This window comes from Ceratotherium simum, chromosome 38, assembly GCF_057802395.1.
Source record: "Ceratotherium simum simum isolate JZ-2026a chromosome 38, ASM5780239v1, whole genome shotgun sequence".
Taxonomy (NCBI): domain Eukaryota; kingdom Metazoa; phylum Chordata; class Mammalia; order Perissodactyla; family Rhinocerotidae; genus Ceratotherium; species Ceratotherium simum.
This window is the reverse complement of record NC_141937.1, coordinates 13020262-13034753: the sequence shown is the minus strand read 5'-3', so window position 1 is coordinate 13034753 and position 14492 is coordinate 13020262. Positions and strand designations below refer to the sequence as shown.

The 14492-nt window shown below is 36.4% G+C and overlaps 1 protein-coding gene across 6 annotated transcripts in view; it reads left to right on the top strand.

Annotated features, from left to right (window-relative positions):
• The window catches only part of SCAF8 (SR-related CTD associated factor 8), a 201569-nt gene that overhangs the window by 15785 nt on the left and 171292 nt on the right, over nt 1–14492 (top strand). For all 6 annotated transcript variants that reach the window (XR_015550112.1, XM_087425113.1, XM_087425114.1 and 3 more), the window contains one exon: nt 13815–13898. Coding sequence is in view for 5 of the 6 variants with exons in the window: in XM_087425113.1 (XP_087281239.1) it covers nt 13815–13898 (84 nt within the window). In the remaining variant the exon portion in view is untranslated. The remainder of the gene's footprint in view (nt 1–13814; nt 13899–14492) is intronic.

The window sequence follows — 14492 nt, the reverse complement described above, 5'->3', positions numbered from 1 at the left end:
ATATTTACAATATTTATATGTGTACATAGATGCATATAGAAAATGCTTGAAGGCAGCCTACCAGCCTTTTAACAGTGGTTATTTCTCAAGAGAGCCGTAGGTGGGTAGGGTACAGTGAAGGAGAGTTTTCTTTTGTTTTTTTAAATTTTTTCCTTTTCTTTTTTTTTTTAATTTAATTAATTAATTTATTTTCCCCCCAAAGCCCCAGTAGATAGTTGTATGTCATAGCTGCACATCCTTCTAGTTGCTGTATGTGGGACGTGGCCTCAGCATGGCCGGAGAAGCAGTGCGCGCCCGGGATCCGAACCCGGGCCGCCAGCAGTGGAGCGCGCGCACTTAACCGCTGAGCCACGGGGCCGGCCCGAGAGCTTTCAATACTTGGAATTTTTCAGAGTTAGCATTTATTACCGTATTACTTTTGTAATATTTCCCTCAAACTCAAAAATGTGTCTTAGCTCTTGCGAGTTGATCTATTTTAATATTATTTGAATTAAATCCTTTAGAGAAAGTGAGCTTCCTTGTTAAGGGTTGGAAGACTCTTAAACCTTATTGAGGATTGTTTAAAATTCATGTTTAAATGGAATTTATTTAGCTGTTATTTGATCTTTAGACATATAAACTTTATAATCTGTTGTCTGTTGATTAAAATCTTCTTTGTTATTAGTTAGTTTGATGCTATAAAATGGTATGTCTGTACAATCATTTACCATGTTACTCAGTTACTCAGTTGTGTCTATTTAGTTGGTTGCTAGCTGGTGCACTTTTTTTTTTTTGTTTTTGGAAACTCTGAGTGTCTGGGTAGCCAGAAGAACTGAGTTTGAGACATGGTTCTGTGGCTTAATACCAGTCTGAATTTAGTTAGTTCACTTACCCTAAGTTTATATATCTATAAAATGAGAATAATAAGTATTAATCTTATTGAGCCTTTCTGAAGGTGAAAGTGATTATAGCATTGGTGACAGTGCTTAATAATTAACAAAATGCCATAGAGATGAAAAGTAATATTTACTACGATCTTTCTCCTTTATCATGCTACTGCATGATAAAGGTCCCTTTTTTAGTCTTTGTATTTGTTGCTCTCATTTCTGAAGTGATTGTGCCCTAAGGTCTAGTATGCTCTTTTCTACTTACTCTCTCATGTAGTCTTCAGTATTTATTCTTTGTCTCTTCAACTATTATCTCTTTAGGAATAACTTGTATTTTTGCTTTTCTCTTCTGGGATTTAGTCCCATATCTTCTTGGTGTTTTGTGTATGTGTACATGAAGTAGTATTGTTATCACCCCAAATCTAAACTTGTCTTTTTTCCACACACTTCTTACTTTTTTAGACCTCCTTTTTATGTCTTTAGTAAAATTATGTTTCCAAACACTCAGAGTTGAAAACTTGGAATTTTCCTAGATGCCTCTCTTTTGTCTGTATCTTTTCAGTTGTGAAATCCAGTGCATTATTTTTTAAAATGTTCTGCATCCTTCACTTCCTTTTTATTCTCAGTATTAAGAAATAAAGTATTAAATACACAAAGTATAAATAAAATATTAAAAATAAAGTACTAATACTTTAGTCCATGTCCCCATCACTTCTCCTTGGTTTGTTATTAAAGTCAGTTTTTTTTTTTTTTTAACAAGCTTTTTTCCCCCCCCAAAGCCCCAGTGCATAGTTGTATATCCTAGTTGTAGGTAAAGTCAGTTTTTAATTGGCTTTTAATTTACTATTCTCTGTTCTCTCAAGTTCATACAGTAGAACTAAATTTATTTTTAGATTACTAGATTAATTTTTACTAGATTAGTTTCTTCAAACAACTATTTTGCTTGAATCACTTTGTACTTTAAAAACCTTTCAGATTACCTTCGCCTTCAGCTGTGCAGATTTCTTAGCTATGGATTTAAGGCTATTTATAAGACTATATTTTATAAAGAAATTATTTAAAAATATTTATAAGTAAATGTATAAATATGCTTATATCTACATTGCCTATACACGATGCTGTGAAACAGGAAGATTTACTATATGCAAAGCTATGCAGGATATGTTCCCATCTATGTGTCTTTTTGTGTGTGTGTGTGAGAAAGATCAGCCCTGAGCTAACATCTGCCAGTCCTCCTCTTTTTGCTGAGGAAGACTGGCCCTGGGCTAACATCTGTGCCCATCTTCCTCTACTTTATATGGGACGCCGCCACAGCGTGGCATGACCAGCGGTACGTCGGTGCGCGCCAGGGATCCGAACCTGTGAACCCCGGGCTGCCACAGCGAAGGTTGTGCACTTAACTGCTGTGCCCCTGGGCCGGCCTGCCATCTATGTGTCTTGTTTTTGGTACTCAGTGATTCTCCAGTAGGAAAGCACAGCGTTCCGTTGAGATTCTCTAATATATTCCCATTAGGAGATAGCCACTTCTCCAGTCCTCTTTTGTAAAGAGAGATTTATTGATGAGCGTGTTAGTAAATGTAAATAGTGTGGAAGCTGAATCACAACTGTAACAGGAATGCTGTCTTTTCCCAGTCAGGCCATTTCACTTCCATTTTCTTTATTAAACCTTTTCTCTGTTGTTTCCAACTGGATGTACGTTTCATTTGTCTGAGTACCTCCCCCAGTAGCCTTTTTTATTTTGGCACTAAATCATGCCATGTGTGTTTGTTTCCATGAGGCAACGTCTTAAGGTCCACATGGATCCCCAAATTTTTAAATACCCTTTTAGGATATTATTCCTTTGTTAAATGCTTATGGGAATGTGAGGGGAGAAAAAGATGCTCAGCCACTAATAGTTAAGTAAATTGTTTCCCCATACACTGACTTTGTAATGTACACACTTCAAATTAGTGTTTCCGCATTATTACCTGTGATTACGTTTTAGAAGACCTTTGGGATCATTAGTGATAGTTGTCAGAGCTGACAATGGTAAATCTCAGAGTGCTGAGAATCTACTATATTATAATAATGGCATGTCTGTGTCCCTCCTCCTCCATCTCAGTAGATTGTTAGACGTTTCAGGTGAAGGTCTTCGTGTTATATTTTTGTTTTCTGAAGGACTTTATATTGTGCATATCTACAAGTAGCTAGTCAACATATGTTCGTTTGATTTGATTTAAGTCACCATTTAGCTTTGACCTGTAAATCAGTTGAATTTGCCTTTTTTTCCTCCAGTTCTTTGTTTTTAGTTGATTTTGCCTTGATAATAAAACTTCATTGATCTGAGTAAGAATATTGTTAGTGCTTATGATTAACTCTCAAAGTAAATTTGAAAATAGTATACAAGGATGATTATTATACAACGTTATAAATGATATTAGGGATTTTTTCAGAGTGAGACATTTTGCTGCTTTGAAATAGTTCTTTATTTCCAGGAATACATTGGCATAGGATTATAGATATAGGGTTGCAAAGATTATTAAAAGTGAAGTTCAGGGGGAGAAGGTAAGAGAGATGTGTTTCATCACCTGTGGCTTTGGTATTTCACTTCTTTGAGCAAAATGGATCTCTTGCATTCAAATGAATTTACATATGAAGAAGCTGGGTAAATTTATTTTGCTGGCTTGTGTTTGGTTACCTGATTGCCTTTGGAACCCAGTAAGCTACTTTATCAAAGTTAAGTCAGGATATATTTGAATACCTAATATGTGCAAGGAACTGTTTTAGGCATTGTGGAAGATATGAAAAAAAAGATACTGATAGTGGTAACTAATTGAGAGTTTACAGTATATGAGTCTGTGTTTTACAAAGCGGATGGATGACTGGAGAGATGGATGGATGGATGGATAGATAGATAGATAGGTAGATAGAGAAATAGACTAAACAGAAAACAAATTATAAGCAAAATAATTTTACATTGTGATTAGATTGCTATGAAGGTAATAAGCTGGGTGTATAACAGCAGAGGAGGAAGAGGATCTGTATCTCATCGGCACACACATACATACATAAATACACATATACATACATTTATATTTATATGTATATTCACCGTTGGTGGAAGGATATGATTTCAGATGTGCAAGTTACTCTTTTTTCTCATTCTTCTGACTACAACAAGGAAAAAAATCTAAGTTTCATACCACTCTGTCTTTTGCATCTCTGGGTATTTGCTAATCTTCTTTAAAAAGAGAACCAAAACAAAGATTGCACTTTAGACTCAGCTTTTGGCAAGCAGAATTGTCCAAAAAGAATTGAACCATGTTTTATTTTCCTTGTAATTAATTTTGGTATTACCTTCTACTTATGACTGTTGGCTAGAGCAGTGTCTCTCAAAAAAATCTTTACCACAACCCACAATGAGAAATATAGTTTGTGTCGTGAGCCAGTAGTCACATATGTAAATATAACAGGAACAAAGTCTCACCCAAGATTAGTCAGTGTACCACGTTATTTTCTATTTCGTTCTGTTTTATTTTAATTGGGCTAGAATTCCCTTAAGTTGTCATCTAGTGGGCTAGTTAGATTATGATTTGAAGAAAAGTAAAAAACCATTCTAGATGGAAAGAATGGCATGAAATAGAAAAAGAAATGTGTGGTGGGCCTTTTTTTTTTTAATTAAAAAAATTGTCTACGCTTAATAAATTATATTACTTGTTATAACAGATATTTTTCTGAACACTTTTCCTGTTCTTTTTGCATTTAATTCTTAGATTTATAAAGTTGTAATTATTGCAGATGTTTTGTGTGTCATATAACATATTAAACATTTCCATATTTCTCTATTAATAATGTGTGTATCACATTAACTTTCTGTCTCTTAGTATACCTTACTAAATCTCCCTTCCTGGACATTTTTTTTCCTCATATAAAATGTTGTAAAAATAGTCATGATTATGGCTCTTTCCTTCTTAACATACGTAAAGTCATTAGTAAAAATTTTATAGCTCTTGTATTTAGCACAATACTACCTTTTTCTTTCCGATATTGTATTTTTCAGTTCTGAAATTTTTATTTGGTTCTTTTTTGTGGTTTCTCTTTCTCTGATGAAAACGTCTAGCTTTGCATTTATTTCAAGAGTTTTCTCCTTTACCTTATTGAGGATGATTATAACTTCTTTAGTCTTTGATAATTCTAAAATCACTGTCGTCTTGGGGTTGGCATCTCTTGATTATCTTTTCCCTTGAGCAGTGTGGACAGATTTTCTGTGTGCGTGTGTGTGTGCTGGTATGTCAAGTTAAGTTTGGCTTGTATACTGGACATTTTCAATATCATATTGTAGGGCTTCATTAAAATTCTCTAAGAATGTTGATGTTTGTTGGTTTGCTTAGCAGGCATTCAGCTTGGTTTGGTTCAGGATGCAACTTGTCTTGCCTTTTTGTGGTGGATCCAATGTCAGTTCGATTTTCAAAGCATTTGTTTTGTTGTTTGGGTGTGCGCAGCACGTGTGCCACTCAGGAGTTAGTCTAGGCATTGGGTAGTGGTTTACGTAGATTTTAGTTCTCAAAGCCTTTGCTGGGCTTCTTTGGATCTATTTCACGCAGGCACAATTCCAGGATGAGGCCAGGACTTAAATTAGTTCACACAGAATTAGGGGATCCTCTTTTCCAGCCCTCTCTGGGATTCCCATACTCTTTCCAGATCCCAGGGCATCCTTTTCCCTGTTCTTCTGGCCAAAAAGTCGGGTTTCTCTCTAGGTTTAGCCTTCAGAGTGAAGTGGCAAGAGAAGAGAGAGAAAAAAAATGGGGACCCCCCCATCATAATTTTTGGGTCATAGGGGCCCCTTTTCCTAGTTCCTCTATCTGGAGATGGCTCTTCTTTTGGGGTTTTTGGTGCTAGTATGGCATAGTGGCTGCCCTACAACACTTATTAGGGCCAAGGGAGAAAAAGGAGAGGAGGAAAAAGAAATTTCTCTCTTACCCTCTGCCAGCATGGAGGAGTCCTTTTACCTAGTTGTCTGGTCAGACAAAGGGGATTTTCTCTACAGTTTTGCTTCTAGTATTGGCTGCACCTTTTGATTCTGCCCCCCTGGGATCATGCTGGGAGATAATAGAGGAACACAAAACTCTGTGGAAATTTACCTCCTCCCTCCCTGGCTGTCACTGGTCGTCATTCGCGTCTGACTCCAGTCTCCAGTCAGCTTGCTTTTGTACTTCTCAGAGTTCTCAGGTTGTTACTGTTTGTATTTAGTCGGGAGTGTGTGGTTGTAATCAGTAGGAGAGAGAGGCTGTAGTTGGATTACGGCATCTTGGCTTGCTGCAACTCCTGTGTACTTTTTTAGAGTATTTTTTTTTATTGATGTTTTAATAGTTTATAACGTGAAATTTTGGGTTGTACATTTTTGTTTGCCCATCACCATATATATGTCTCCCTTCACCCCTTGTGCCCACCCCCCACCCCCATTGCCCCTGGTAACCACAATACAGTTTTCTCTGTCCATGTGTTGGTTTATATTCCACATATGAGTGAGATCATACAGTGTTTGTCTTTCTCTTTCTGGCTTATTTCACTTAACATAATACCCTCCAGGCCCATCCCTGTTGTTGCAAATGGGACGATTTTGTCTTTTTTTTATGGCTGAGTAGTATTCCATTGTATATATATACACCACATTTTCTTAATCCAGTCGTCAGTCGAGGGACACTTAGGTTGCTTCCACTTCTTCGCTATAGTGAATAATGCTGCAGTGAACATAGGGATGCATAAGTCTCTTTGGATTGTTGATTTCAGGTTCATTAGATAGATTCCCAGTAGTGGGATAGCTGGATCATAGGGTGTTTCTATTTTTACTTCTTTGAGGAATCTCCATACCGTTTTCCATAGAGGCTGCACCAGTTTGCATTCCCACCAGCTGTGTATGAGGCTTCCTGTTTCTCCACATCCTAAAGAGTATTTTTTAACCCCCTTTATTCCAAGGATTTGGAAAGGGTGTGTGAATTTTTGTGTTGAATTAAAGGACCATGCAAATAAATTTTTGTGGCCTAATTTTAGTTCTTTAAAGGTGGTTTTGGGGGGAAGGTTAATTACAGTTTTTCTTTGTTACTAACACAGTTTTAAACTATACTGGAGATTAAAAAATAAATAGCTTCCTTTTTAACAGCTGTGATATTAACCTTAGACACCTGCCATACTTGAGAAATGGGATATTCTTCTTAATAATATAAAAGGTTAATTGTTTATGTGAAAATGCTTGTAGACCATAAGAAAGGATAATTAGTTATAAAGCATATAAACATTTGTATTTGTCATAATAATCTTGCTAACACTTTTATATATCAAATTCTGCCTTTCTTTTCTTTGTTTACTAAAGGATTTCTCCCCACCCCCGAAGCTTGGTATGTAGGGTTGATCTTACTAGACAGTTGTTTGCATACTTAAGATGTATAATTTTAAGAAAATAAGCATCATTTCCCCTTAAAATATCTTGTACTTAAAAAAGGATTCTGGATTTGCGATTCTGAGAAAGATGTACAATTTTGCCTATTCTTCACCAAATAACATCGTTTATTACTTTCATTGTGTACTTAACTACACTCTGCAAACCGTGTCTGTTTGTTTATTAGAGTATTGTCCGTCTCCAAAAGCACCCCATCAGTTCCATGAGGACAGAGACCTTGTCTGCCTGTTCACAGTTGGATCCATAGTGCCTGGCTCTAATGAGTATGTTGGAATGAGTGATGACTTATTAGATTATAGATGATTTGCATTTTCTGTTATCTCTGCTTTTTTTTGTATTTTCTGCTTTTCTATACTGAAATATTTTTATAACCAGAAAAAGGGTTATAAGATTTTTTTTAAAAAAAAGATTATTTCATATGTTCGCTCACTGGTTTTTTAGGTGTTATAACATTTTAGATTTTATGCGCTTTGGTGTTTGCATTTACGTATGGTCTGTTTTTTTCAAAGATGCATTTGGAACTTTGTTCTGAAGTCTTCATACTTGCACATCATTTAGTATAAAATCAGGAGCTGTGCCTTTGTTCAAAGCCTGATCTGGGAGTCCTTGCAGAATATCTGTAACACACCCTATTGGCCTTTGCTCTTTACAAAATTCTGATTGCTCAAGAATATTGCTACTTCAGTAGAAGTTAGCCCAAGCTTATACATTTAGAGCCTTATTTCAGACATTTTTTACAAAGAAATTTACTTTAAAAATCTTAGGAAAAAGTCACTATTGGTCACGTTATTATTTTACAATGTGCTTTTCTTAATGTTGACTCTGCTACTGTTAATTTTTTTTTTTTTTTGAAGATTTTATTGATTTATTTTTTTCCCCCCAAAGCCCCAGTAGATAGTTGTATGTCATAGCTGCACATCCTTCTAGTTGCTGTATGTGGGACTCGGCCTCAGGATGGACAGAGAAGTGGTGCCTCGGTGCGCACCCGGGATCCGAACCCGGGCCACCAGCATCAGAGCGTGCGCACTTAACCACCAAGCCACGGGGCCGGCCCTTCACTAAAACTTTTGAAGTGAAGAGTTTGCTTGAAATAAGCATAAAGTACGACATTTTTGTTAAGTTTCGGGTAATGAGCTTCTGTCAGTGCATAGATGAGGGAGGACGTGAGTGTACTTTCCAGAGACATGAGATTGCAGTGTTTATCCAAAAAAAGTGCACATTTGATCGAGAAATATTGCCCAAATTCAGGGGTTGGCCTGCAAATTTTGTAGGTAAGTTCTGTTGGAATGCACCCTGCCCATTCATATAAGAATTGTTTGTGGCCACTTTGTGGCTACAGGGGTAGAGCTAGGTAATGTGATAAGAGACCATGTGACCTCAAAAGCCTAAAATATTTACTGTGCTGATAATGGACAACTTTAAAAATCTTTATTAGAAATAAGTTTTTTGGTGGAATAGCCAGCAGTAACTAAGCTGTCTCAGTTTAGGCAAAAGATTCCTCCAACCTTGATTAAAGTCATTAGAAACTGATTTGATTTGAAGAAGTTGTTTTCAGATCTAAAAACATGCATTGATGTGGTGCCTACAAGAGATAATATACAAATTTAAAATGTTAGTAGTTCAAAGAGCACTGTTCAGTGTACCTGAGGGGAGTTGAAACATAAAGAATGAATGAATTAAACTGAAAACCCGGGTTGTGTAGTGTCTTTCCTTTGAATTGGTAAGTCTTGAGTAGCCAAAGGAAAGGGCTTCTTTTCAGTCACAGGCATCAGATGGATATAGAGAGTTTTATAAGTAAAGGGTTGTCACACGAGATTAGGTAACATTAGAACATAGCGTAGGAGGGGAAGAAGCTTGGATTTGGGAAGCAGAGTTCAGACACAGCAGGTATCGATAGCCCTAGAAAAGTTAAAATAGTCTTAACTGAGGGAATAATTTGATGGAACAAACTAAAAGTCTAAAACACTTGAGACTTGGGAAAACATGGTAGCAGGGACCCAGACCACAAGAAATAGACTGGTGAAATTAAAACCTATGCATGAGAAAACTGGGTGTCTGGAGAGCACGCAGCTGTAGTCTTCTGATCCAAGCGTGGGAATGGGAATTGTCAGGCAAAGGAGAAGAAAGGTACCAGAATCAACTTTCATTCTTCTCCAACATTTTCCAGAGTAAAACTGTGATGTGTTTTCTGCCCTGGATCAAGTTTTGAGATTATAGAATTACATTCCCAGTTCTTGGTGGCAGGTTGATATATCTGATTAGAATGAGGATTGGAATGAAGCTTAGTACTTCCTAATGGCAGTGTTATAGCAATATTAACAAGTTATCAGTTGGATAATAAAGGTTTATTATTGAATGCTTGCTGTGTTTCAGACATTGTGTCTTATCCTGTAGATTTAAAGATTAAATAGTCTTTTCATATACATTGAATTATTTATAGAAGATTTTAAAAAGCTTCAAATGGGCTGGCAGCATATTTCATCACTATTTTCTTTTTCTGAAATACTGAATGTTATAGGTGACATTCATAAAATTTTCAACAAATAGCCTTTGATGGAGGCCCTAGAGGATTGAGTTTGATGCTGAGGGTTGAGCGATGGTGGAAGATAGAACACTTAAATTTGGAGATGGAAATTGAACAGAAGGAAAACTGGATGATGACAAGCTGTCTGTGAAGTCATTTGCTCGAGTCACATTAGTTCATTAAGTGTATAAATTTATACTCCACCTGTTTAAAAAAGAACTTTGAAGCAACTTAGTTAAAATTAAACACTGTTGAAAATATATTTCATTTTTGTATACAACAAAACTAGTTAAATATGGCAGAAAAGTTGATGTCAGTAGACAGTTGAGATCTAGGTTCAGACTGGGAAACACTAGCAAGATCCTGAGAACCCAAGCCACAAGAAGGAGAAAACATGTTAAATCATCCCTTTTTGATAAAAAGTAAGCACACGAGAACTAGCTGAATCATTCTGTTTCTGAATTCAAGGAGAAAATATTTTGTGAATTCTTACATTAGGAACTTTTTGGGTAAAGATGATCATTTCTTTAACAGATTGATAAAAGATAATGTTCTAGGGGAAATTTTTATCAATCTTTATAAATTGAGGACTTAATATTAAATTTAGTGAAGGCATTTGGTGAGGAATTAGATGAAATGATCTATACATGTTTTCTGATGATCAGATTTAATAAAGAAATGAGAATCTGGAGCCAGCCTTGATGGCCTAGTGATTGAGGTTCAGTGGCCTGGGTTCAGTTCCCAGGCATGGAACTACACCACTGGTCTGTCAGTAGCCACGCTGTGGTGGTGGCTCACACAGAAGAACTAGAAGAACCTACAACTATGAACAACTATGTACTGGGGCTTTGGGGAGGGAAAAACAAAAGAGAGAGAGAGGAAGATTGGCAACAGATATTAGCTCAGGGCGACTCTTCCCTAGCAAAAAAAAATAGAATTTAAATGGTTAGTTGGAAGCATATGTATTAAGTGAACCTTTGAAAAGTACTTAATTACTCAGTATTTCTCTGAGTAGTACCTTAAGTTTCTGCAGTAGGTACGTTTTTAAAAGTGGGGTCTCAGAGGAGAGCTGACTTTTCAGACTGTTGAAAATGTTTTACACGTCTAAATTACATTTCTCCTACCTCATCCCCTACTTTCCACCCCCCCAAAAAAAGCAAGCAAGCAAACAAAGCTTTGATCTGCTAGAATATGAACTAGTGCTTGACTGAACTTTAGAGCTGTACCTCACAAAATGAAAGAAGGAATATATTGTCAACCATAGCAAGAACCTGACTCATCTTCATTGTCCCAGTAATATCAATTACTATAGACTGGACCTTCAAGTAACTGAGTGAATAAATGTTTGACAGATCCTTTAATAGTCATTTAAATGGAGAATGCCTACCAAAGAGAAGGATTTTAATTTTAATAATGGTAACCCTTGTGAGTGCTTCAGAGGTTTAGCAACTTGTAATAAGGGGACATAGTTGGAATTCAAATCCAGATTTTTCTGTGCAAAGCTGGGGTAATGCTGTATCTAGTATGTATTTGTTCGTTTTAATTTATTCTTAACAAATGGCTATTCTCTGCCAGACACTGACGATACAGTTTGGAGAAAAGGAAAAGATCTAAACAAAAAAGACAGGGTTTCTGTTCTTAGAGCTTATTCTCTTGTAGGAGAGGGGAGGAGTGGATCTCAGGTGAGCAGCAGCCTAGGCCTGCTAAGGAGTTCTGGGAAATTGAGCTTTGCTTTGCATGGCTTGCTGTGAACACTGTGGAATGTGTTGATGTTATTTTGCACCTGGTGAGGAGACTGGCATATGGGTAGGAATTAAGGCCCCAAGTATATTAACATTCTCTGTGACTTTGACAGAGAGAGCTTCTTAAAGGATCTGATGAGATCCTAACCCTGGTCGGGCAATATCATTCATAGGTGGACACCTCTAGCAGCTTAAAGGGAAGGACGTTTGTACTTCTCTCAGGATTGATTTCAACTTGGACAGCTCTTGGTCTACAGTTAACTTCTTATTAACCTAAACTGCATTAAAGGAACTTACATCCTTTGTCTTTTGGTGTCGGTCGTTATCACCCTTTGTGACAGTCTGTTTAAAAATCAAGTATTAGTTAAGTAATCATACAAGTAAATGTCAGATATCTGTGATGAATGCTTCAAAGGCGAATGACAGTACAATGAGAGCATAAAAGGATAGGGAAGGCTTTCCTCATTAGATGGTGCTTTAACTAATATGGATGAGTACCCATTAACTAGTCAGGAGGCCTGGTGGAGAGTATTCCAAATAGAGGGGACACACCTGTATTAAAGGCTCTGTGGCAGGGAACTGAAAAAAGACCGTTGTGTCCGGAACAGATGGCTGGGGAGGGGAGCATGTGGTGAGATGAAACTGGAAAGGTAGACAGGAGTTAGACCAGGCAGCACCTTGTACATATAGATTTTTGTGTTTATCCAAAGAGTGGGAAGTCATTGACCTTTTTAAGGGGTTAGAGGGAGTGGGTGAATATTATTCACCTGATCAGATTAGTTTTTGAAAAGATAGACATGCCACATCCAGTTTGGTTGTTTCTCTATGTGAGGGATGAAGGTAATTTGGACTAGTGGTCATGGTGGTGGTTGGAGGAGGAAGAAGAGATGAATATGGGGAAAACTGGGAGAAAAATCAATAGAATTGAATATGGATAGGTTATAAGGGGTGCTGAGCAAAAGCTATAGAGGACTCCCTAAATTTCTAGTGGATTAACCAACAAATTTTAAGTTGCTTTTAAAGTCTGTTCACGTTGTTTTTGTGTTGTTCTAATGGCCAAAGCTTAGTTTTCATTTTCAGGCTTGTAGTTAATATCTTATAGCATTGTAGTTAAAATCTTAGCATCACTGAGTACAATGCAAGTTTTAATCAGTATTCATTTAAGCTTAGTTATTTGTCTATTGCCTAATTCCCTTACCTTGTCTTTAACTGTTTTCTCTCTAGTATTATTATCCTTTGCTTATATGAGAAATTTCAAAACAAAATTTTTTTTTTGAGGGGGAAATTATTGCTAAACCTTAGATCCCTTGATTTCTAAAAAGTTTTATTGAGAGATAATTCACATAACATACAATTAACCAATTTAAAGTGTATAATCCAATGGTTTTAGTATGGTCGTACAACCATCACCACAATTAATTCTAGAGTAGTTTCATCACCCCAAAACAAATGCTGTACTCATTAGTAGTCGTTCCTCATTTCTTCCCAATTAATTTCTCCAGTTGTAGACAATCGCCAGTTGATTTTCCTTTTCTGACATTTCATATAAATGGAACTCCATAATATCTGGAGTTTTTAATTTGGCCTTTTTTATATTTAATTTTTAAATATTAAAATTTTTAATATGGCCTTTTTAACAGAATGTTTTCAAGGTTTATCTATTTTGTAGCATGTATCGTACTTCATTCCTTTTTCATGGCTAGTATTTCATTGAATGGATATGACACATTTTGCTTATCCATTCACCAGTTGATGGACATTTGGGTAGTTTCCGCTTTTTTGGTGAATTTTTTATGAATAATGTTACAGTGACCACTTATGTACAAGTTTCTGTTGTACAAGTTTCTGGAACATATATTTTCAACTCGGATATATACCTAGGCGTGGAATTGCTGGGTCATATTACCTATTACTCTGTTTGATTTTTTGTGGAACTGCCAAACTGTTTTCCAAAGCTGCTGTACCATTTTACATTCCCACTAGCAATGTATGAGGGTTCTAGTTTCTCCACATCCTTGCTAACACTTGTCTTTTTGATTATAAGCAAATAAGTGTGAAGTGATATCTCATTGTGGTTTTGATTTGCATTTCCCTGATGGCTAATGACGTTGAACTTGGTTTTTAAAAGAAAAGCAGCACTTCGATTTCATTTCTAATATAAAAATGGAAATGTTTGGTAATTTCATGTAATTGATTAGAAATAATTAGCTTTGCTGTATTTAAAATTTGTTCTTCTTTTTCATCAGTTGTATTCCCTGAATGACTACAAACCACCCATTTCTAAAGCAAAAATGACCCAAATTACTAAGGCAGCCATCAAAGCTATTAAGGTGAGTAATTTACTCTTGTGTTTCAAAAGAAATATTACACTAATATTTTGGAGGAGGGATAAATTTTTTTTTTTAATAATTTTATTTATTTATTTTTTCCCCCAAAGCCCCAGTAGACAGTTGTATGTCATAGTTGCACATCCATCTGGTTGCTGTATGTGGGACATGGCCTCAGCATAGCGGGAGAAGCGGTATGTCGGTGCACGCCCAGGATCCGAACCCGGGCCACCCGCAGCGGAGCGCGAGCGCGCGCACCAACCGCTAAGCCACGGGGCCGGCCCTTGGAGGAGGGATAATTTTTACAGATTATATATTTTCTTCCTCTTTAAAGTTAATAGGAAAAACACAAAAATGATAATCTGTCACCTGCAAACTCTCTCACCTAGAGGTAGACACTTAACGTTTTGATAAATATTTTTGCATAAATTTTGAAGCAATTATTTTTTCTTACTTAGGCAGGTAAGGTTTTAGATATAGCCACGTTATGGAGAATGTGTTTAACACTGGTATCTCTCACACTGACTTTACAAAACCTTGAAATACAAATTGGTAAAAGGTTTCTAAATAAAAATTAATGTATTGATTTTTTTTGTT